Here is a 22,198-nt window from a genome sequence, read left to right on the forward strand (position 1 = left end):
GAAAAATAAAAAATTATTTAATTTATTAACAAAAATTACATTTTGGGTAAGAAGGAATTCTATAATTTAAATTTTTTTTAAAAGGATAAAAATTGGATTTGTAATTTTAAAAGTTTTTAGATAAATTTTAATTTCAAGGGCTAAAATGGTAATTTGACACTCTTAAAAAGCTAGGTTATATATATATCAATCGAAAAAAGAAAAACCCTCACTTCTTTGAAACGCGGAGGAAAAAAAGGAGCCAAGAAAAATGCAGATCTTCGTCAAAACCCTAACGGGGAAGACCATTACGCTGGAAGTAGAGTCCAGCGACACTATTGACAATGTCAAGGCGAAGATCCAGGACAAGGAGGGTATGTTCTTCTTTTTTGCATTCGGATTTTTCATTCTCTAGTCAAGCGACGAATCTGACATTCATATTGTTGTTTTTTTCGATTTATGCTGTAAACTCTCCAGGTATTCCCCCAGACCAGCAACGACTGATCTTTGCTGGAAAGCAGCTCGAGGATGGCCGCACTCTCGCCGACTACAACATCCAGAAAGGTAGCATTTAGTTTTATTTTTTTGTAGAATACGAATTAGTCGAGGAGAATTTGGCTGAAATTATTGTTGTAGATTTGTCCGGTGGCGTTATTCGTTTTTGATTCTCTTAACTTGTGGATGTTATCGGTGTACGAACCGTAACCACGAATTTTTTATAAGTGAAGTCTGCAAAATTGTGAAACGGGAACCAGACCCTGTGTACTGATTGTTTTTATTAGCGATTGACCTTGGATAAATACAGTGCTCCTTTTCTTTGGGTGGGGCGTCTTAGATTTAATGGAACCGTGAAACATTGAAATCGGTGAGTTGGTGCTTGTTTCTTGTTTCAACGTTCTTTTATTCAACTTAGAACTACAAGCAGCGGTTTGAATGAATGAATGTGCGGTATTCTTTTAGGTGCATTTGATTTGTGGTTTTCTTTTATTTGAGCGATTGCTTAGAAATTTCTGTTGGTGTTTGATTGCTTCAATGGCTACTTTCTAGGATATCTAAAAGTAGTGTCCAGTGGGATTGGAATTGACAATCATCATTGCACTTTTACCTACGAATCCCTAATCCTATTCAGTGCATGAACTAGTTTCATTTGCTTTTCCGTTATTAACTTAAATATACGATTTTCTGATTGTATGTTCAGAATCAACACTTCATCTGGTTTTAAGGCTTCGTGGCGGTATCATTGAACCATCTTTGATGGCACTGGCCAGGAAATATAACCAGGACAAGATGATCTGCCGCAAGTAAGACATTTTTTGTTTTGGGCATTTTTTTTTTCACTCTAGATTCAGGACTGGTATATGAACTGAAACAACCCACTGTCTGACTGAGTAAATTGATCCATAGATTCCCAATCAACTGGTTTGTTCATTTGATTTGAATCATTAAAAGAGTTATTTTTGGTTGTGTTTAGTTTGGCTTTTAGTAGACCCGAAAAATCAACCAAGTCACTTGACTTAATCACCACACACAATTAGAAAACAAGTGAACCTTAAAATTGAAAACCAACTTGTTTTTCGGTGCGAGATCAGTTTCTATTAGTTTGGTTGCGTCATAACATATAAGAAATGGTGGAAATTGATTTGGTTTTCACTTTGTACAAAACTGGACCTAGCAATTTCAATGAACACTTCCAGAACCTAGAATGTTTCTAAAGTTTTCCCCCTTTACTTGGGTCACAGATGCTATGCACGCCTGCATCCTCGTGCTGTCAACTGCCGGAAAAAGAAATGCGGACACAGCAATCAGGTAAGGATATTATCAAACCCATCGATTGGTTTCATTATTTGCGATCACTGTTTGATTGAATTCAAACTTATTGAATTGCAGCTGAGGCCAAAGAAGAAAATCAAGTAGAATGCTGATGATCCCAAGAAGAAAATGTTATGGTACCTGCTTCATTCACTTGCTGTCTTCTTCTTGTAGAGCCTTAGATTATGTTCTCATTAGTATTGATACAACTTTTGTAGTTTGACTCAAGTTTGGATGGTTTACATTGATTATGAGTGATGATGTGATTTCTCTCTTTGAATCTATATTTTTATTGATGATATGCATGTTGATTTTTCTCACTTCAATTCCCAATCTACTACATGTTCATTTTGATATACCAAGTTTTGAACAAATTTCAACGTATATGTGGGAATGGGAATGAAATGATGAGCTCAAAAACAACCTTGACTCGAAACAACTTAGTTGAGAGAGTACAAAGCAGAAGTTGTTGAAAATATAATTTGGTTGTTTTATGATTTTATATTTTCAAATTTATAAGTCAAATTTTTATAACTCAAATTATAGTTATTAAAATTTTGTGTTGGCCATAGATGTTCGAGAAGCCAAATTTTTTATATTTAAAAAAGAAATAGGTATTAATGTGATGTCCCACATTGGTTGGGCACATTGGTTGGGTAGGAGAACAAAACACCATTTATAAGAGAGTGGAAATCTTCTCCTAGCATACGTGTTTTAAAGCCTTGAGGGGAAGTCTGTAACGGAAAGCTCAAAGAGGACAATATCTGCTAGCGGTGGACCTGGGTCGTTACAAATGGTATCAGAGCCAGACACGAGGTGGTGTGCACAATAAGGACGTTGACCCCAAATGGGTGGATTTGGTGGGGGTCCCACATCGAATTGGAGAAAGGAATGAGTGCACGCCGGCCCCGAAGGGAGTGAATTGTGACCTCGTCAGTTGGTGGGGGTCCCACATCGAATTGGAGAAAGGAATGAGTGCACGCTGGCCCTAAAGGGGGTGGATTGTGACCTCCCACATTGATTGGGGAGGAGAGGGGAGGAGAACAAAACACCCGACCTCCCACATTGGTTGGGGAGGAGAGGGAAGAGAACAAAACGGAGAACAAAACACCCGACCTCCCACATTGGTTGGGGAGGAGAGGGAAGAGAACAAAACACTCTTATAAGGGAGTGGAAAGCTCGTAAGGGAAAGTCCAAGGAGGACACCGTAAGTAAGGGAGTGGAAGGGAAAGCCCAAGGAGACCTAGGTTGTATTACAATTAAAATATAATTAAGTATAATCTTTCAAAATTTATATGCAAAATATTTATGATTCAAGATTTTGGGTTTGTAATAATTGGTCACATTCATTTCTTATCAAACATTTATTCCAATTATTTTCATCCCAAATCTTAAATTTATTCAAACAATATTAAAATATATNAGAAGGCGAAAATTAAATTTCGGGAAATGAAAAATACAAAAGAAAAAAAAAGAAAAAAGGAAATCCATTTTGAAGCATTAAGAATGTTCGAAGTCCACTCCTCCATTAATTCTCTCAGTTTATTATGGCTTCCGCCTCCCTCTCACTTTCTTCCACGCTTCCTACGCTTTCTCCAACTCTGCGAACTTCTCCTAAGCTTTCCTTTCCGCTTCGCTCTCTGTCGGTTCCATCAAACTCACTCCCTGCTTTCTCCCTCAGCTCCTCTCTGACTTTCTCTTGGGTTTCTCGCTTACATCCCACCAAGCGGCAGCTCGGTTCAAGGTCTCTTGGAGCCTCCGCCACCGATATGGCATCGGAGAAGAAGGTGTTTGATTCAGGGGAAGATTTGGCTGTTTCTCTTGCCAAATACACCGCCGATTTGTCGGATCACTTTGCTAAGAAGAGGGGTGCTTTCACTGTTGTTCTCTCCGGTGGATCTCTCATCAAATGTCTCAGGTTAAATTAGGTTACCTGACTTGTATTTCCATTTGGTTTTTGTTTTGTTGTGTTATTTTTTGATGATCTTACTAGATTTGTGAAATTGGCAATTTCGCGTATGTTCTTCAATTTCATAACCGTCTTTGGTTTCATCGAAAAGAACTGGGTTAGGTTAAACAGGGCATGTTCTTTTACTAGTGGAATCCTTGTTTAGTATGAGGATCAAGCATGTGGCTTCTTGAGGTGCTTCTGCTTTTGAATACATGCTTGTATGCAAAAACCAGGGATTCCGTGATTATGCTTTGATAGTCAATGCAACCCTTTGATCTTTTAGAATATTCTTTTGAGATGCAATGTGAAATCATTGGCAGAACTTTCATTGCTTATGAGATTATATGGGCCTCCTTTTCGCTCAAATTTCAGGAAACTGGTGGAGCCACCATATATTGATTCAATAGACTGGTCGAAATGGCACGTGTTTTGGGCTGATGAGAGAGTTGTACCCAAGGATCACGTTGACAGCAACTACAAACTTGCTTTTGATGGATTTCTCTCTCAGGTTATACTGACTTTTAGATCTTCAAAATCGTGGTTTGCATTTTAGTATATGTTCTTAGTGCTCAATTATGCCTTCTCATACAATTTCTGTTCTTAAAAACATTTTTTTCCTAGTTAAAACGGAAAGCTAAGCTGCAGATAAAGGCATATAATTGTGAAACTATGAGTCTGATTGGAATGACTTTCCAAGTACTTAAAAGCCATTTTTAAGCACTTGGAAAATCATTTCAAACTGGCTATTTATGAGAATTTGGAATGGGAGATTGTGTATAGAATTGGAGTGGAGCACATAGATATAAGATGATTACTCTGCAAAACACTTGATTACAGATTGCTAATCTAATTAGTTTCTGCTAGGAAGAACGTTCAAATAATGTCTTTATTTTTTGTTGAACTCTTAAGCTTTTCTTAGATTATCCAAGTTATTTTGAGCTGCATCGTGCCGATTAACAGGTCATTTTTATATCGTTCCATATCACTGTTTGACAGTCTAATGCTAATATTACTCCGTATAAGATTACTTTCCTAATCAGCCATTATGATGGTCGTTTCAATCGTCTAATAGAGATGTTGGAATTCATTGTCTTCCTGATCATGGGGTTTAATCATGAGGACTACCTTTTCAAGACATTGAATATCTCACAACTAACAAGTTCAAAGTCAAATATTATTAGCGATTTTCGTTTTGGATTAGTCGAGGTGTGCATAAGTTGGCCTTACACGTGATGGTTATTTTAAAATAATCTAGAGGACAATCAATTATGATAAAGATGACTGCTTTTGAGGTCTGAGATATTCAGCTGGGCATATATTGTTTTAGGGGATCTTTAGCACCAGGTAATTGAGTACTCACTTGTGCTAATATTTTGTTTGGTAATTGTGTTGTTATATAGGTGCCTATTCCACCTGGTCACGTTTATGCTATTAACGATGCACTATCGGCTGAGGGTGCAGCTGACGATTATGAAACCTGCCTGAAGCATTTGGTGAGTACCAAAGTTGTTGATGTCTCAGCAGCAAGCGGGTTCCCAAAATTCGACCTTATGCTTCTCGGTATGGGTCCAGATGGGCATGTGGCTTCTTTATTCCCAGGTCATCCCCTTCTGAGTGAGAATCAGAAATGGGTTACCTTCATCAAGGATTCCCCAAAACCGCCCCCGGAGAGAATCACTTTCACCTTTCCAGTCATCAACTCCTCAGCACACATCGCACTTGTGGCGCCCGGTGCTAGCAAAGCTGATGCTGTGTATACTGCATTAGGAGGAGGAAGCTCTCAGAATGCTGAAACACTACCTGTTCAGAAGGTTGCTCCTGAAGGGGTTTTGACCTGGTTCTTGGACAAAGATGCTGCTTCCAAGCTGTAGTGTAAGAGATATGCGTCCATTGAGGGGCGAGGAGTGTTAGGCTTACGCTATTCGTTGGATTTGAATAAGAGTCTTTATGTTCACATAAATAAATGTAGGTTCGAGCTTGAAGCACGGCATCATCTGAACACGGGGGTAAGTTTGTTGGGACTGTTCCATCCCATTTCCGAGTTTTCAAGAGATTTCTTCGAAAAGAGGGAACCAAATGGAATAGGCTTAGAGAACATACTAAACGAGCTCGGTCTTTAACGATGTATGAAAATGGATTGGTTTCTGTGCTATTAGCAATGACTTCTGCTTGGCATTTGTTCATCGTTCCTATGTCGTCCATGGTTTTTGTACGACGTTATTGAGTTAACGTCCTCAACTGAATTACGTAACGATTTCTTATGAATGTAGGAGCATCAGGGAGCTATGAACAGTGTAAGCTTGTTGTTGGAAGGAACAGTTTCATGGTTTTGGTTTGACATAATAATTGAAGAAGACAGAGGGCGGGCAGGTAGAGATTCTTTTGCATTAGGAAGTGGCCTTGATTTACAAGACACTTCCGAAGTGTATTGTCGCTATCTCACTGGAATATAGGCCTAACTTTGGTCTAAATTATTCTCCAAAATCCCTTTTGGCCCATCTTTTGCAAAAGCTACCATTTCTATGGCCCTACAAAAGGGACCATGTCCTACCAAAATTCCCTTCTTCAATATTTATGCTTCTGTTTTTCTTACTTTTGCTTTGGACCCATTTCTTATTTCCTCTCTCTTTATGTTTCTTTTTCTCCTTTCTCTCTCTTGTGAAGCCAACAAGATAGTGATAGATATCAAACGAGAATCGTTCTCGTTCATGGGTTTGGTCCGATCCATACATTTTTAGACCCGATCTAACTGTTTAGGTTATCTTTTAGACTCAACCCATTTGTTCAGGTTGTAAGTTTTTTCAACGAAACCATAAAATATATGTTTGGTTGGCTTGGGATTATCGAGTCACTAATATATTTAAATTGGGTTGATCAGTGTAACAACTCAACTTCATTGCTAGCAGATATTGTCTTCTTCGACGAGCTTTCTATTAGGATTTTTAAAACGCGACTAGTAGGGAGCAGTTTCTACACATCTATAAAAAAATGTTTTGCTCCTCTTTAGATAGACTTTTCAACTCTAAAGAAAATGGAATTATGGAAGTTGACGTGACAACCGAGAGGAGTGATACTCGTACTCGTAGTATATTTAACATAGATTAAATGAAGAGGGAAGAATCATGTGTTAGATAAGCCTTCTTCTATGAATATACTTTTTGCAAAAAAGGAAACACATTTCTCTTTTTCTATTCCTTCTTTTCCATCTTTTTAGAATCAAGAGCCCCACTTTGTTGACTATTAATATTTAAATAAAAATTTATTTCTTTTTATTTACTTATTTTTATTTATTATTTAGTCCTTATACTTTTACGAAATTGAAATTGAGTCACTCTTTTTAGCTCCCGAATTTGTATGGAATTTGTATGCCGATCAACCGAGCTGATCCCTGGATTCAGTGGCTAGTAAACCACTCATCAAAGAAACAATTTTGGAAAGATTGTTTATCGATCTAGTGACCGGTGAATTACTGTTCAAATATACAGCAGCCAGGTTTAATGATTTGGTGGGACCCACAGATGTAGTGGCTGATGAACAGCTTTTTCTTCTTATACGAAGATTAAAACAAAATCGAGCTACACCGTACCGTGACTAAATCCTAACTTTTTTAAAAAAGTAATTTGAGTTTAATTTAAATGTTATATTGAAATATTTTATTTTCCTACCCATTCATTATTTTTTTGTTGTTGTTATTTTGTTTAATTAAGAGTAAAATTATAGCTTGATTTGGAAGAAACTTCTATAATCTACTTTCATTATGGTATAGTAATTGGAAATTAGTCCAAAAGCATAATTATTAAAAGTATTCTAATAATAATAATAATAATAATAAAACCCCCTTTTCACATTCATGGATTAAATTTGTATTTTTTTTAAAAGTAGTAAAATAATAACAAATGAATTTAAATATTTATTTTTAGGTTAAAATATTATTTTTTTATTTCCGTATTAAATTTTTTTTTCATCTATATATATATTTTCAAATACTCAATTATAGATATTTAACTAATTTTAAAATTAAACAAAAGGACGAAAATTAATTTTAAATATTAAAAATATAAAAAATGAATTTAAAATAGACGTTTATAAATTTATTAAATAATGCTAGTCAATCAACTCCCACATTTTAATATTTGCAATAATTTAACTTCGTTTTCAAATTATTACTTCCTAAACTACGTCGTTTTGCGAGTCACATCCATTCCCGATAAATTTTTACTTAAATTTCCTAAATTTAATAATTTAATAATTTAATTTAAAAATATTAAATTTGGGAGAGTAGTTTCGCAGAGTCTTCTACTCTCTCTCCCTCTCTCTCTCTCTCTCTTCCTCGCAGCTCACTCAGGAGAGAGAGAGAGAGAAACACAGTCAGAGAGAGAGAGAGAGAGAGAGAGAGAGGGAGAGAGAAATGTTGTGAAGAAGACGAAAGTGGTAAAAGGCAAACGAATCAAGGCAGTTGGGTTTCTGTTGGTTGGGATTAAGGAGCGAGACTCTTGGTCAAGGATAAGGGCTTTCTCTCTCTCTCTCTCTCCCTTTCTCTCTCCACTGCATATTCATCATTGGCTCCGCCACCATCGCCTCCGATGCCGGCGCCGGATTTCGGTTCCGGGAAATGTCTGCGCCTCCTTCTGCAAATCTCATCGCTATCGCCCCCTTGCCGGAGTTCGATGTGTTTCTGCCCCCATTTAACTCATTTAGTTCTTGATCAAAGCTACGACAATCTTTCATACCAGGAATCGATGTATTTATTAAAACCCTAGTTAGGCAAAAAAGGAATTAGGTAAAGTTACCCTCATCCCACTCAGTGGTGTATAGGATACTCAATGAAAGCTCTGCGGAGAACTCAAACTTCGTCGTCATCTAATCCCAACTCCAATTCTTCTTCTCCTTCCTCGTCTTGGGTTCACTTGCGTTCTGTTTTAGTGGTTGTCAGCTCCTCCTCGCCATCTTCAAGTTCTTCCTCTGATCGGTGAGTAACTAATTTAGCTACCCTTGATTGGGGTTTGTGTTTTAGTTCCGATTTAGATCTCGATCTTAAATTGGTCATCTCCTGATTTTTGCGGTCAATTTTAGTCTGATCAAGGTGTGTTGAAGATCCGTATGCTCTTTATTCTCTCAATCATCGTTCCTTGCTCTGTGTTCTATTTTCAAATTTCATTAGCTATTATTTGATGATTGTTGAATTTTGACGGTTGTGAGGATAGTTCTTTAACATTGATTTTGACGGTTGTGAGAATAGCTTGTTGTTACAAAACTATTTTTAGGGTCTTGATGAGGCAGAAATCTGTGTGGTTTTCTTTAATAGGTTTGTACTGCCTTTGTATGAATCAAGTTGATAACGTTTTGCTTCTTGAAGTTGAAGGGTATTTTCTTCTNGTTTTCTTTAATAGGTTTGTACTGCCTTTGTATGAATCAAGTTGATAACGTTTATCTTCTTGAAGTCGAAGGGTATTTNCAAGTTGATAACGTTTTGCTTCTTGAAGTTGAAGGGTATTTTCTTCTTCTTCTTCTTCTTCTTCTTCTTTTCCGCTCCTCTTTTGATTCGGCTTTGACAAGAATTCAAGTGTTTTAATTTTTCTTTTGAAACCTTCAAATTGGAATGGCTCTGTAAGGGATATAAACATGTTAGACACAGGATCGGCTTTACCGCGTAAACGAGGTTAGCTGGGGCGTTGGAAACCCTGCTTTAGGAGTCAGTAAGTTATTGTGATCTTGATGTCATGCATCTAATTGGGAGATTTGTAATCACCATTATGCATTCTTATTTAAACTTTTCATTGCAATGTCTCAACTTCAACCTGGCATGAAATGGATTCGTTCTAACTGTTCTTTGCAAATATTATTAGATGGCTTCCGTTCTCCTGCCTTGGGTGGATGGAATTCACTTACTTTGATCACAGAAATGAGTAATTGAATTGAGAAAGGGACTCCTGAAGTTAACTAAACTTGTTTCAGTTTCTTTTAATTTGTTACAGTAGTTCTTGCTCCATGAATTTTTCTTATTTCCTGTTAACTGCTGATAATTTCAACTTGTAATAGCTTAATTTTCCATCATTGGAATGTTGCTTCTTGTTATGAAGCCATAAATCTGTCACTTGTGTAGTTTAATAACAACTGAAAGTTGAATTTTGTCCCAAACAAAAGACTCCTAGAATTTTCTTCTTACTGCTATCTCTTTCAATTTCAGGACTCGTCTCAAATCACCATGGTCGCGCAGAAAAAGAAAACATGCGCTTTCTCCTCGACAATGGAAAACTGTGTTTAATCCCGATGGGAAACTCCGAGATAGTGGAATTAAGTTTCTAAAAAAAGTTCGCAGTGGAGTAAGTAAAAATTATGTTCTGTTGTTTATTGCTCTTTTAAGATCTAGTGAAAGTTTCATTATCTCAATTCTGGTTTTCTTGTCCTTGAATTAAAACCTTCATGCAACTTTTGCTTTAGGGTGTTGATTCAAGTATTCGGGCAGAGGTTTGGCCTTTCCTTCTTGGAGTGTAAGTATCACTCACCTTTTCGGTTTCTGTCTACTACTTCCATTATGAATGGCCAATATATTTGGAGAAGAGCTGTTCTATTCCTTTGTGCACGATATCGCATGTTCTAGAATTGTTGATTTTTGCTGACAGTATCTCGAAAATACTATCGAAGTTGTTAACTTATTAATTAGTGACTTGTTTTAAATTTTTTATCAGTTTGCTTTCTGGGTAATAGAATGCATCTTACACTGTCAAGTATCTTATACAACTTGAGCCATTTCCATTGTTCATTGTCAATGAGTCTTAATTAGATGACTAAATTGAACAAGGTCAACTATCTAACCCAATTCCAGTGAGATCCATCAGTCAAGGTCAATGTTTTAAAAGGCTAAAACCAGGGTCAACGATTATTTTTCTCGAAGAGACGAAGCTTGAGCCTTGAGGTAGCCTGAGACAGAAGTATGAAAGAATGAATAAAAAGAAAAGAAAAGAAAAGAAATCTGCGTATCATAAAAATGTCTTAACAAGTCTTATATGTAAGTACCAAAACGAAATTGTCTGTCAATTATCACGCAAGTAAATATTCTAAAAGGCCATTCCAAACCTCACTACCATCATTAAGTTTTCTTAAATGGGCTTTTTGTATAGGATGTTCTCTTGTAATGAAATATTTGTTTCCTTAAGTAAAAAGCACCGAGTGTTCTTTAAGAATCAAAACTGTGTGCTCTCACCAGAAGTGTTACCTTCTTCTGTAAGAGCATGTTAGCTCACTTCAAGTGTTCTCATTGGAAGCGCTAGATTCTTCTATAAGGGGCTTAATCCAGCCTCTTATGCTTCAGAGAAGGCATTGACCTATAAAAGTTTGAGCCTTGCCTTGACAAATATATTGTTTGAAGTCATTGTTAAAATATATGAATATTTTAAACTGACGTGTCGTTATTCTGTTTGTTTCATAAGGTTATGGTAGAATGACAAGTCTATACAATGCATTTTTTGTCTTTGTAAGATGAGTTGTAAATTAATAACTCTTGAGGTGTCTTATCCTATACCATAGTGAATTCCTTTTCTACTTTTCGGTAGTGCATTGTTTTTATTTGACTGACATTATAACTTCTAACAGCTATGACCTCAAGAGTTCTAAAGAGGAAAGGGATATTATAAAGACTCAAAAAAGGTAATTACGATATCTTCTTAAATTTTTTGTTCTGTATTACGCTGGACTCTTTATGAATTACCTTAGGCTGTTGCAAGATGCATCTCTCTCTATTCATCGACATCCATTTATGTGGGATTTTATTTTACAATTTTAATATTTTTGGTGCAGGAAGGAATATGAAAAACTCCGTAAACGATGCAGGCGGTTAATAAAACGTAGGAATGAAAGCTCTAAATGGAACGAATTTGGGGACATGATTGATGTTGGGGAAGATGGCTTTCTTGTGCGAGACGTAGATTCTCCTAGTTCTGAAGATGTGGTTAGTGCTCGAGAGTCCCTTTCTAGTGAAGAAAGGTGCTCCAATGTTGACTTTTTGAATGAACCCTTCAACTCTTTGTTGGAAGGGGAGGGGAGTTCAAGACGGATGACAGCCGATGGTTCTTTGGTACTGAATTCGGACTCCTCTGACTCAGAATCCTCAGATGACTTGGATGTTAGTCAAGCTTTTCCCTCCACGGATGGAATGGAAGAACCTTTTCCCGATCCGATGCCTAAGGAAAATTCTTCTCCATCTAGGGCCGAGATCTCATCATCAGAACTCCATAGTGGTGAAGATTTTGCAACATGGCAGCGGATTATTCGACTTGATGCACTTCGTTCTAACTCAGAATGGGTACCATATTTGTCATCTCAAGCAATGGTTTCAGATGGCAGAGCTCGGCGGTGTGCCGAGGCTGTTGGTTTAGTTGATTATGACCATCTAGAACCTTGCATGATTTTCCATGCTGCAAGACTAGTAGCAATTCTTGAAGCATATGCTCTCTATGACCCTGAAATTGGTTATTGTCAAGGCATGAGCGACCTACTCTCTCCTATTATTACTGTGATTCCAGAGGATCATGAAGCATTCTGGTGTTTTGTTGGTTTCATGCGCAAAGCTCGTCACAACTTTAGGCTCGATGAGGTTGGGATTAGAAGGCAATTAAGTATAGTCTCTAAGATTATTAAGTGCAAGGACCCGCACCTTTACAAGCACCTGGAGAAACTTCAAGCGGAGGATTGCTTTTTCGTTTATCGGATGGTCGTGGTGCTATTCAGAAGGGAATTAACATTTGAACAGACGCTATGTCTGTGGGAAGTGATATGGGCTGATCAAGCAGCCATAAGGGCTGGAATGGGGAAGTCTGCATGGAGCAGGATAAGGCAACGAGCTCCACCAACAGATGATTTATTGCTTTATGCCATCGCTGCTTCTGTGCTGCAAAGAAGAAAACTGATCATAGAGAAGTATAATAGCATGGATGAAATTCTGAGGGAATGTAATAGCATGGCTGGACACCTCGACGTGTGGAAGCTTCTAGACGGTGCCCATAATTTGGTGGTAACCTTACACGACAAGATAGAGACATCCTTCCAGTAAGTGAAGGGTCTATTTCCATTTTCTTTTCCATTCTAGTTTTTGCTAACTTGTGGGTGGCTGTTGAGCTCCTGAAAGTGTGGAACTTAGGCCATTTCGTTATGCTGTCTCGGATGAGTGCAGCTTACAATGAAAAGCTCAGAAGTTAGAAGAATTGCTGTTTTGGTCAGGGCAGCATGCTATAAAACCTCGAAAGGTATGATGACATGATAGCAACAGGGGTTCATTCAAACGATGAAGAAACCATGTTGGCTTTTGGGTCTGAAATTTATACAAGGTGGGTTGGTGGTGAGAAGATGATGAATCAGTGAATTTTGTGTGGGATGATTCATATATTTAGAATTGAGCCGAATCAAATGATTCTTGTAAACACCCGTTTTCGTATCAAAACTTCTTATTGAGTCGCCATTCCTCTGTTGTGGACATGTTGCTTTGCTTTGTGGTATAAGTTATATGAACTTCTGACCTATTTGTCTCTTCAATTCATCATTCATAAATGTATCATTTGGATTGGACGGCTTCAATGACATCTTTTACTTGGTTTAATCCACACAGACACACACACTGAAGGGATATTGATCAAGTACAGCCATGATAATCCAAAGCCATCGGATTGGAATTCATGGTAATGCCATCACGAGTTGAAGGGTAATGATTATATGTCTAATGCATTGTATGTCCCATAATAAGTCTCATTCTTCTACTCTTTCTCGAGAGTCGTGACTATTCATAGTTATTACCTTGACACCAAAGAAGAGTTTGACACAATGCTTTATTTCTGTCCTAGTTGATCACGATTCGATATTAGGAAGTATATTGAAGTTTTTCCAATAACCGAGTAATTTTGTCTGTAAATACTGCATATTTGATTCTAAAACTTGTTTGGTTGACAAACCAGACATTCCTCCTCTCCATTCCTTGCCAATATAAGTCCAAAGATGAACGTTTACAAGTAAAAAGAAGCAAAACAAAGCAAAGCAAGATGGAACAGAGAAAAAGGTAGTCCTTAGCTTAATTATTATTAAGTAGAATACAACATCCGATGCAGACATCTCTAGTCTACGACTAACCACCACATGAAAACACAAGCAAAAACAAGCTAAAACAGCCTTTCTACCAAAACATAATCGACACGGATACGAATAATCACTTGTTCATTCATTCATTCTTGGTGTAGTGTCGAACGGCAAATGCCAAACCCAAAATAAATATGGGAACCAGTATCTGCAAGATCTTGATCACAAACTCGGGCGTCTTATCTTGATTGTACTGGGTTTGTTGTGATGGAATGTAAATCTTCTTCGAAGGAACCGTCGAAGGATCAATTTCTCCGATGTAGTATTTGTCCATCATTTCTCTTGCTGAATCACTGTGCCCGACATCCTCGAAATCGTTCGAGGCATCTTTTCCTGCAAAAGATTCCAACGAACAGCATTGATTGTATCCATCCTAATCATCATTTGCAAGAGACTTGAAAGTAACAGATACATATATTCGATATAAGGGAACTCTGAGGCTTACCCGTTGCAGACAACAATACTTCATCGCCGCCCGGGTGATCCTCCATGAAAGGAGTTACATCATAAACCTAAAGACAAAGCCACAATCAAACCTAATAAAAGATATCTAAAGCTTCCACATAACATAAATTACTTATGAACACACAACAAACCAGCTTAGTAACACCTCACGAACACGTGATCTTTGTTTTCCCTTTCGAGTTCAACATGTGGAGTGGAGAGGAAATATATGAATCTCTAACTAAGACTTGTTGGTCAATGACATATTTTAACCAATTGAACTATACTTAGGTTGACTTGAACACGATCTCAAACCATTTTAAACATTCCACAAATGTAACCACCACAATTTGAATGCATGATAGAAAATATTTAAACGAGAATGTAACAGCCCAAACTCACCACTAGCAGATCTTGTCCTTTTGGGCTTTCCTTTTTGGGCATCCCCTCAAGGTTTTAAAAAGCGTATGTTAGGAAGAGGTTTCCACACCCTTATAAAGAATACTCCATTCCCCTCTCCAACCTGAGATCTCACAATCTACCCCCTTTGGGAACCCAACATCCTTGCTAGCATACTACCTGAAGCCTGATTCTAATATCATTTGTAACATCTCAAGCCCATCACAAGCAGATATTGTCCTCTATGGGCTTTCCCTTCTGAGCTTCTCCTAACGCGTCTGTTAGGGAGAGGTTTCCACACCCTTATAAGGACTACTTCGTTTATCAACCGTTTAAACATTTAGCTTGATCCCCAAAGCTCTCAATATTCACCATGAATATGACAAATACAATATCTTCATAAGGTAGCCAAAAAGGCAGGCTTTAAACACACCACTCTGATTAACCCCAAGTCTAGACCACCACGCCCAACCCCTTGGGTGGTATACTTCTTCTAAGCATTTTATAACAACCAGTTCAACGAAGCTATGATTTCTCATTGGGACAAGAAACAATTGCCTGAAACCTCATAGTAACTAGTGAAGTTTAGGACACATCCAGACAATTTTCAACCAATAAATGTTGTTTTTCAAGCTCAAAATTGGTTGGACAAACTCTTTAGAGTATATGAAAACAATGCTACTGCTTTATTTAGTCTTCATACGCTGCAGCTCACCACCATTTTCTTCCCATTTGATATTACTACGACAAAATGATATTAAGACATACAAACGAATCCAGCTCTGTGCAGAACAAGGAAGAAGATATTTGAATTTGAACATTCATGTAAAACACTGAAACCCCCAAAGCCAACACGCCTATATCAAACTCTTTTAGAGGATATTCGATGACAAAACAGAGTTCGCAAGAATTTTCCGTCAAAAACATCACCAGAAAACTGATATTCAATGCTAAATAAAACGATACGAACAATAAACCAAGAGAGATCCAACCTTTCCAGAGATTACAAGCCAACAATCCTTGGTTTTGTTGTGCTTTGCCACTTCTTCGAACAGATGAACCTTCGGATCGGAAGCCATATATCACTGCAACAATCAACAAACAATCGAAGAGGATCGGAAGCCAAGAACTTCAAATTTCACATCCAAAACCCCAATAGAAGTAATCAAAACCTACGAAATCGAAATGGATTCGTAAGGAACAGATTCACTCACAGATGAAAAAGGGTTGAAGCGGCAACGTCTTGATCGGATCCTGTTTGTGGCGAAGCCTGATTACAGATTAGTTCCCGAATTGGCAACGGAGGAAACAAATCGTTTTATAGTAACAATGAAAGAACAAAAGCGAGGCCGGCAAAATGGCCCTTGATTTGCAGTTAATTACGAAGTCAAAAAGCAATTTACTGGTAATTTAATGCGGAATTTCCCAATTGAAAGATCTCTTGAATCTTCAAAACAAGTGGCTGTTAGGGCAATTCAAGTTCTTCGCTAAACAGTGGGATCTCCAAAATCTAGAAATTTCCAAGCATTGAAGACTTCTAACCCTTTTAAGTCCTTTACCTAAATTCATTTCCTTCCAAGAAAAAGGAAACAATTTAATCTGTTCATGTAAGTTTGGTTAAATCATATATTCGACTTAAATATGGATTTTTCAATTAAATGAAATCAATTTATTTAATTCAACTATTCATTTAAATAATTAATTTCAAATCAAAATAATATTAAATGATTAATTAAATAATTTAATTAATATTTAATGTTAAATCAAATATTTAAATATTATTTAAATATCTCTGATTCTCTCTTTTTGTTTAAATCATAATTAAAATAAAATGGGGTTAAATATATTGTATATATTTAGCGTATGTTTCTTAATTTGAATTCGAACACTTCAAACTCACTCGTCACATTGTTCTAAGGTTTAGTCCAATATGAGCTAGCAGGGGGACCTAATGGACCTATAGATCATGGGCTACAACGATCCGAAATTAACCGGCTAAACTCATTAACCTTGTTAACTACTAGGACACTCCACTGTAGCCTAATAGTTGCACTCCTCTCTCTATATATATATATATATATTTGTCCATTTGATATGACCATGATTAGTAAGTCGATCATTCACAGGTGGTTCGTAACTAGAGCTGAGTCAATTTACCTTTTTTTTTACCCTTAAAGTTACTTCTTGTTTCTCAAGTCCCATTAATCCTTTAATGAACAATTGGTTTGTGGTCCAACCACCAAACCGAATCCCTCTCACGCCAATGAGAGGGTGGAGCCCCTTGTTCAACACCTGGAGTCAGTACTTAAGGGAATAACCTCTCTACTATCTCTAAAAGTGAGTAGGAGCGAATTCTATCTTGGACCCTGTGTCCCCACCTATTCACCCAGTCTTACCCTTGAAATTGGAGACTTATTGAGTCGATGAACTCGGGCCATTCTCACCCATGCAAAACTAAGGATAATTCTGAATAAACAGTACTTCATAGTTAGCTCATAATTAAGGTCAAGTTACCTAGGTCATCAACTGAAAAAAAATCAGTATCAATAGTAAACGACACTATAAAGTGAGAGTGATTTTCTTCATGGTCCGATCTTATGCAATACTCATTGCATAGGACACCCCCCGCTCACATGTCTCCACATATAATTTAGTGATCACATTGTTTATATCATATACAAAAGTGGGCCGCATTCATAGTGTCCCTATAATAAGGTACTCAGCTTTATCACTATACTATAGATCATTTTGACTATATACTTGAATTTAGATTAATGATTGTAAAATTCACTTTCCATATACATACGTGTATATATATTTGTATGTTATATATATATATATATATATATATATATTTTATCTTAATATTATTATCCGAATTCGTATATTGTTGTACACGTAAACCGACTTGTTCTAAAGTCGAGATCCTACCAGAGCCATTCTTTCTTCTCCTTGGGTAAGCGGAAGAGACCTTCTTCTCCACGCGCACCTCAATCAATTTCTTCTTCCTTTTGTTCGTTAATCGGAATCACAATCCCAGTTTGCTGCTCAGTGATTTGGAAACTCCTTCTTCTTGCTTCACCAATCGCCGTCGATTATGGGGAGCGGTTCTTCCGAGACGAGGTTCGTACAGGAATTGCTTCTCTATGCAGCCAGTGCCGCCTTGAGCTGCTTGGTTCTTTTCGCTGGCCTCCGCCACCTCGACCCTAACCGCGAGGCCTCCAAGAAGGCTCTCGAGCACAAGAAGGAGATTGCCAAACGATTGGGCCGCCCTCTCATCCAGACAAACCCTTACGAGGTTTTTCATTTTAATTTCGTTGTGTGGGGATTTAATCTAGGTTAACTGTGAGTTTGATTCAATTAGGTTTTCCCCTTGGATTCTTGAGGAATCGATACGTTGTTGTTGTTCTTTTTTGACTTGTGGCTTACTTACATTTTAACCAGGATGTGATTGCTTGTGATGTTATAAACCCTGACCACATCGATGTGGAATTTAACTCTATTGGAGGCCTGGAGAGTATCAAGCAAGCGTTAATTGAATTGGTGATACTTCCATTGAAGAGGCCTGATTTATTTTCACACGGGAAGCTTCTTGGTCCGCAGAAAGGGGTTTTATTGTATGGACCTCCTGGTACTGGGAAAACAATGCTGGCAAAAGCTATCGCAAAGGAGTCTGGAGCTGTTTTCATCAATGTCAGGATTTCAAATCTGATGAGCAAATGGTTTGGAGATGCACAAAAGCTAGGTTAGTCTAGGGATTTGTTGGCTCTTTTCTTGTGTATGAATGACATAGAATTTTTAAGTCCTGAAGGATTCTTTATCGACTATTTATGCTTGATTGGTTGTTGCCTGACATGACATTTCAGTGGCTGCTGTGTTTAGCTTGGCTTATAAGCTCCAGCCTGCTATTATCTTCATTGACGAGGTCGATAGTTTTTTGGGTCAGCGACGAACTACAGATCATGAAGCAATGACGAACATGAAGACTGAGTTCATGGCCTTATGGGATGGATTTACCACTGATCGTGAGTCATAGTTTAACCTATTTTGTACTTCTCTTTGTAAGCGGAAGGATTGAGTTGTATTGTATATGGTGGTGTGATTGTGTAACTATTTACTCATAATAATTGCTCTTTGGTTCTAATTTGTCATATCCATTCTTATAGAGAATGCTCGTGTGATGGTCCTTGCTGCTACCAATCGCCCATCCGAACTGGATGAAGCTATACTTCGGCGTCTTCCACAAGCCTTTGAGATCGGAATACCTGATCGGAGGGAGAGAGCAGAGATATTAAAGGTGATTTTGAAGGGAGAGCGGGTTGAAAACAACATAGACTATGACCGTGTGGCAAGCTTGTGTGAGGGGTACACAGGTTCAGATATTCTGGAACTATGCAAGAAAGCTGCTTATTTTCCGATCCGGGATCTTCTTGATGAAGAGAAGAAGGGGAAACAATCTTCTGTGAGTACATTTATCACTTTTTCTCTTCGGCTTCCATCTGTTTAGTTACTTGTTTCTTCCTGCTGGAGGAGATATTTCAGTTGATAACCAATTATTTGCATGCATCACTTAGGCTGCTTCTAAGACAAGATTTATATCTCTTATTAAAGAATAAAAGATGGGATTTATGTCTGTGCTACTGTGCTCCCTAGCTGTGACAATGAAGTTTAAATACCGATCTCGTTTATGTTTATCATCTTTCAAGGGCATACGAGATAGGAATGATCTGTCTTGACTTGTTTGTTCATCTGCTGGCTATTATTGATCCGTAGAGAGAATGGACAGCAAACGGGAAAGGGAATCATGAAAATTGTGAGATCCCATGTCAGTTGGGGAGGAGAACAAAACATTCTTTATAAGGGTGTGAAAACCTCTCTCTAGCAGACGCGTTTTAAGAGCCTTGAGGGGAAGTCCGAAAGGGAAAGCCCAAAGAGGACAATATCTGCCGGCGGTTGGCTTGGGTCATTACAAATGGTATTAGAGCCAGACACTAGGCGATGTGCTAGCGAGGAAACTGAACCTTGAAGGGGAGTGGACACGAGGCAGTGTGCCAGCAAAGATGCTGGGCTCTGAAGGGGGGTGAATTGAGGGGGTCCCACATCTATTGGAGAAATGAACGAGTGTCAGCGAGGACGTTGGGCCTTGAAAGGGGGTGGATTGTGAGATCGCATATCGGTTAGGGAGGAGAACAAAACATTCTTTACAAGGGTGTGGAAACCTCTCCCTAACAGACACGTTTTAGAAACCCTGAGGAGAAGCCTGGAAGGGAAGGGGAAAGCCCAAAGAGGACAATATCTACTAGTGGTGGGCTTGGGCTTGGGCTGTTACAGAAATACTCCTTGAGGACTACCACCATTTGATTCTAAAAAATGACTAAAAAACGTTATTATTATAATTATTTTTTCATTTACATGGGTCAAGAACGTATGAGGGTTTATATTATGACTCGGTAACAAAGTTTTGGAGTCTTTATATTAGCATCGAGTAGGCATTCATTCATTAGCTATATACGAGACCTTGAATGTTGCTGATATTCTTATTACACATCGGTTTACAGGAGCCAAGGCCACTGTCGCAGTTGGATTTGGAAAAGGTTCTTGCTACATCGACAAAGACAAAGGTTGCTGCAAGCGAATACACTGGATTGAGATCTAATTCATCATCAGGCTGGGCAGGGCACAGGGAAGCTGGTGATTATGAGGTTCAAGCAGCAATAAGTGAACTCTCCAAGCTTGTAGTCTCCCAAATCTTAAATATCCAGTCCGATGCTCGGGATTCGTGAAAGCCCCAACATTATCAAGGATTCTCGCGACTCATTTTAGTGTTTAGCTACCACAGATTTGCCAGAAAAGCATCCTCGGTTCGACGTGCTCGTCTCAAATTTGAAAATTTGAAGCTCTCTCAGGTTCTGGTAAGTCGCATATTCCAACTTTACTGCCTCAAACATGAAATAGTGATCTTTATTATAAATTGAAATGGTGGATTAACCCTGTTGATATAATCTTTTGTAGTATGGGATCCGGGTCATCCTACAATCTTTTCTGTTGTTGTACCATATTTGGTATTTTGTTTATTGAACACTGTTCTTATGCTTTTTGTTAAGTGGTGGGAAAGTCTATTGGCTTTTTCAAGATTAGATATGAGAATGGATTTGGTAGGAGTCTAAAGATTTTCAAATTTATTTTGTGCCGTCGTTCATTAAGATGCAATCACAATAATGACGATCTCATTGCATAATTTTACCTCTTTTTAGTTCATTACGAGTCTTTTTAGGTCACTCGACACGTAATTGTTCTAAGCAAAACATATCCAATTTTGAAGTTTCTATGATCGAATCACAAAAAGAATATGCACCTTGTTGATATAGATAGTAAGAATCAATTCGTTTAAGTTTTTGATATGATCGCTTATATTCAAATGTGGTTTCAATTCATTCATATCTTCCTCATTTACTAGAACATCAAATGCCTATCAACTTTCGTGTGGTTTGCCCTTGAATCACGTTATATTAGGCGAGCTCTCGCTCTAATATCATATGTAATGTTTCACGTCTAAATTTTAGAAAATGGATCATCTACATGATTGCCCGACCTTTCTTTGTAACATGACTACATTATATACTTTATTTGAATTGCTTCTAAAAGTAAAGTTTGTCTCTACATCAACCCGGATTTTTTCAATATATTTTATCCTTATTTACATATATGTATTGAAATAGAGATAAATATATGAGTGTGACATAGACTAGTATCGCTTCAATAAAACCTCCTAATGAATTTTCCTTTAATGAGTGAAAAAAATGAGGTGCAACCTTACTACATAAATGTAATCACATGGGGGTGCTAACATTTCTTTCAAAGCATTTATATTAAAAAAAATCATTAAAAATACTCGTATTTAAAATATTATTCACCCTTCTCGTAGAATTTTGTTACCATGTTAGGTGGAAAGTTGACATGACAGTGAATGAAAGAATGACGTTTAGTAGTTATATTAACTTTTTGTCCAATTTTAACAGATTTTCTACGTTCACCATAATTTTGAAACAGTCATGAAACATCGAGGATAATACTGTAATTTTTTCAAAATATAATGTTATTAAGTTAGACTATTGAAATATAATCGTTTTCTCAAAAGAGTGAAATGTTTAAGGATGACGACACCGACATGTTGTGATTGACCTTATGATAATCAATTCAGCGATAATTTCTTCTTATGGAAGGACGTTAAAGATAATTTTTAATGCATTAAAGATAAGTTTCGAGAATTTTAAAAGATAAGACTAAATTGGTAAAGCATTAAATATTATATAAATCATTTAATATATTTACCCTTTTAAGAATATTGACAAAATATATATAAAAGAAAAGGCAAAGTTTTGGTGAATCAATGAATATATACTCTGTTTTTTATTTATTTAAAGTTAAATATATTAAAATAAGTAACATTAAAATTTATAACTAAAATAGAAATTTTAGAAGTTAATCTCAAAA

General features: G+C 37.3%; 5 protein-coding genes across 5 annotated transcripts; 4 read left to right on the top strand and 1 right to left on the bottom strand.

Annotated features, from left to right (window-relative positions):
* Positions 1-213: 213 nt before the first annotated feature.
* LOC111794708 (ubiquitin-60S ribosomal protein L40) lies at positions 214-2,089 on the top strand. The gene is made up of 5 exons (XM_023676822.1): positions 214-353; positions 457-543; positions 1,178-1,280; positions 1,719-1,785; positions 1,867-2,089. Exons 1-5 carry the CDS (start codon positions 251-253, stop codon positions 1,891-1,893), a joined length of 387 nt encoding a protein of 128 aa, XP_023532590.1. The 5' UTR covers positions 214-250; the 3' UTR covers positions 1,894-2,089.
* Positions 2,090-3,299: 1,210 nt separating this feature from the next.
* On the top strand, positions 3,300-6,037 carry LOC111795651 (probable 6-phosphogluconolactonase 4, chloroplastic). Its single transcript, XM_023678194.1, has 3 exons — positions 3,300-3,706; positions 4,112-4,247; positions 5,140-6,037. The coding sequence occupies exons 1-3, from the start codon at positions 3,336-3,338 to the stop codon at positions 5,608-5,610; spliced, it is 978 nt and encodes a 325-aa protein (XP_023533962.1). The 5' UTR covers positions 3,300-3,335; the 3' UTR covers positions 5,611-6,037.
* A 2,064-nt stretch (positions 6,038-8,101) lies between these two features.
* LOC111794604 (GTPase-activating protein gyp7-like) lies at positions 8,102-13,309 on the top strand. The gene is made up of 5 exons (XM_023676659.1): positions 8,102-8,708; positions 9,927-10,062; positions 10,181-10,230; positions 11,333-11,386; positions 11,537-13,309. Exons 1-5 carry the CDS (start codon positions 8,563-8,565, stop codon positions 12,786-12,788), a joined length of 1,638 nt encoding a protein of 545 aa, XP_023532427.1. The 5' UTR covers positions 8,102-8,562; the 3' UTR covers positions 12,789-13,309.
* A 459-nt stretch (positions 13,310-13,768) lies between these two features.
* LOC111794608 (cytochrome b5-like) lies at positions 13,769-16,142 on the bottom strand. The gene is made up of 4 exons (XM_023676664.1): positions 15,919-16,142; positions 15,697-15,789; positions 14,307-14,373; positions 13,769-14,194 (listed from the first exon to the last, which is right to left on the bottom strand). Exons 2-4 carry the CDS (start codon positions 15,781-15,783, stop codon positions 13,944-13,946), a joined length of 405 nt encoding a protein of 134 aa, XP_023532432.1. The 5' UTR covers positions 15,784-15,789; positions 15,919-16,142; the 3' UTR covers positions 13,769-13,943.
* A 1,454-nt stretch (positions 16,143-17,596) lies between these two features.
* On the top strand, positions 17,597-20,882 carry LOC111794606 (ATPase family AAA domain-containing protein 1). Its single transcript, XM_023676662.1, has 5 exons — positions 17,597-18,002; positions 18,149-18,449; positions 18,571-18,729; positions 18,871-19,166; positions 20,263-20,882. Exons 1-5 carry the CDS (start codon positions 17,802-17,804, stop codon positions 20,485-20,487), a joined length of 1,182 nt encoding a protein of 393 aa, XP_023532430.1. The 5' UTR covers positions 17,597-17,801; the 3' UTR covers positions 20,488-20,882.
* The last annotated feature ends 1,316 nt before the right edge of the window (positions 20,883-22,198 follow it).

Source organism: Cucurbita pepo, chromosome LG05 (assembly GCF_002806865.2).
Source record: "Cucurbita pepo subsp. pepo cultivar mu-cu-16 chromosome LG05, ASM280686v2, whole genome shotgun sequence".
Taxonomy (NCBI): domain Eukaryota; kingdom Viridiplantae; phylum Streptophyta; class Magnoliopsida; order Cucurbitales; family Cucurbitaceae; genus Cucurbita; species Cucurbita pepo.

Coding starts and splice junctions, on each gene's coding strand:
- LOC111794708 (XM_023676822.1), top strand. CDS start 251: ATGCAGATCTTCGTCAAAACCCTAACGGGGAAGACCATTACGCTGGAA. Junction 354..456: donor GAAGATCCAGGACAAGGAGG/GTATGTTCTTCT, acceptor TAAACTCTCCAG/GTATTCCCCCAGACCAGCAA. Junction 1,786..1,866: donor AATGCGGACACAGCAATCAG/GTAAGGATATTA, acceptor ATTGAATTGCAG/CTGAGGCCAAAGAAGAAAAT.
- LOC111794608 (XM_023676664.1), bottom strand. CDS start 15,783: ATGGCTTCCGATCCGAAGGTTCATCTGTTCGAAGAAGTGGCAAAGCAC. Junction 14,374..15,696: donor GGCTTGTAATCTCTGGAAAG/GTTGGATCTCTC, acceptor CTTTGTCTTTAG/GTTTATGATGTAACTCCTTT. Junction 14,195..14,306: donor AGTATTGTTGTCTGCAACGG/GTAAGCCTCAGA, acceptor AATCTTTTGCAG/GAAAAGATGCCTCGAACGAT.
- LOC111795651 (XM_023678194.1), top strand. CDS start 3,336: ATGGCTTCCGCCTCCCTCTCACTTTCTTCCACGCTTCCTACGCTTTCT. Junction 3,707..4,111: donor TCTCTCATCAAATGTCTCAG/GTTAAATTAGGT, acceptor CTCAAATTTCAG/GAAACTGGTGGAGCCACCAT. Junction 4,248..5,139: donor TTGATGGATTTCTCTCTCAG/GTTATACTGACT, acceptor GTTGTTATATAG/GTGCCTATTCCACCTGGTCA.
- LOC111794604 (XM_023676659.1), top strand. CDS start 8,563: ATGAAAGCTCTGCGGAGAACTCAAACTTCGTCGTCATCTAATCCCAAC. Junction 10,063..10,180: donor TAAAAAAAGTTCGCAGTGGA/GTAAGTAAAAAT, acceptor CTTTTGCTTTAG/GGTGTTGATTCAAGTATTCG. Junction 11,387..11,536: donor ATTATAAAGACTCAAAAAAG/GTAATTACGATA, acceptor TTTTTGGTGCAG/GAAGGAATATGAAAAACTCC.
- LOC111794606 (XM_023676662.1), top strand. CDS start 17,802: ATGGGGAGCGGTTCTTCCGAGACGAGGTTCGTACAGGAATTGCTTCTC. Junction 18,003..18,148: donor TCCAGACAAACCCTTACGAG/GTTTTTCATTTT, acceptor CATTTTAACCAG/GATGTGATTGCTTGTGATGT. Junction 18,730..18,870: donor GGATGGATTTACCACTGATC/GTGAGTCATAGT, acceptor CCATTCTTATAG/AGAATGCTCGTGTGATGGTC.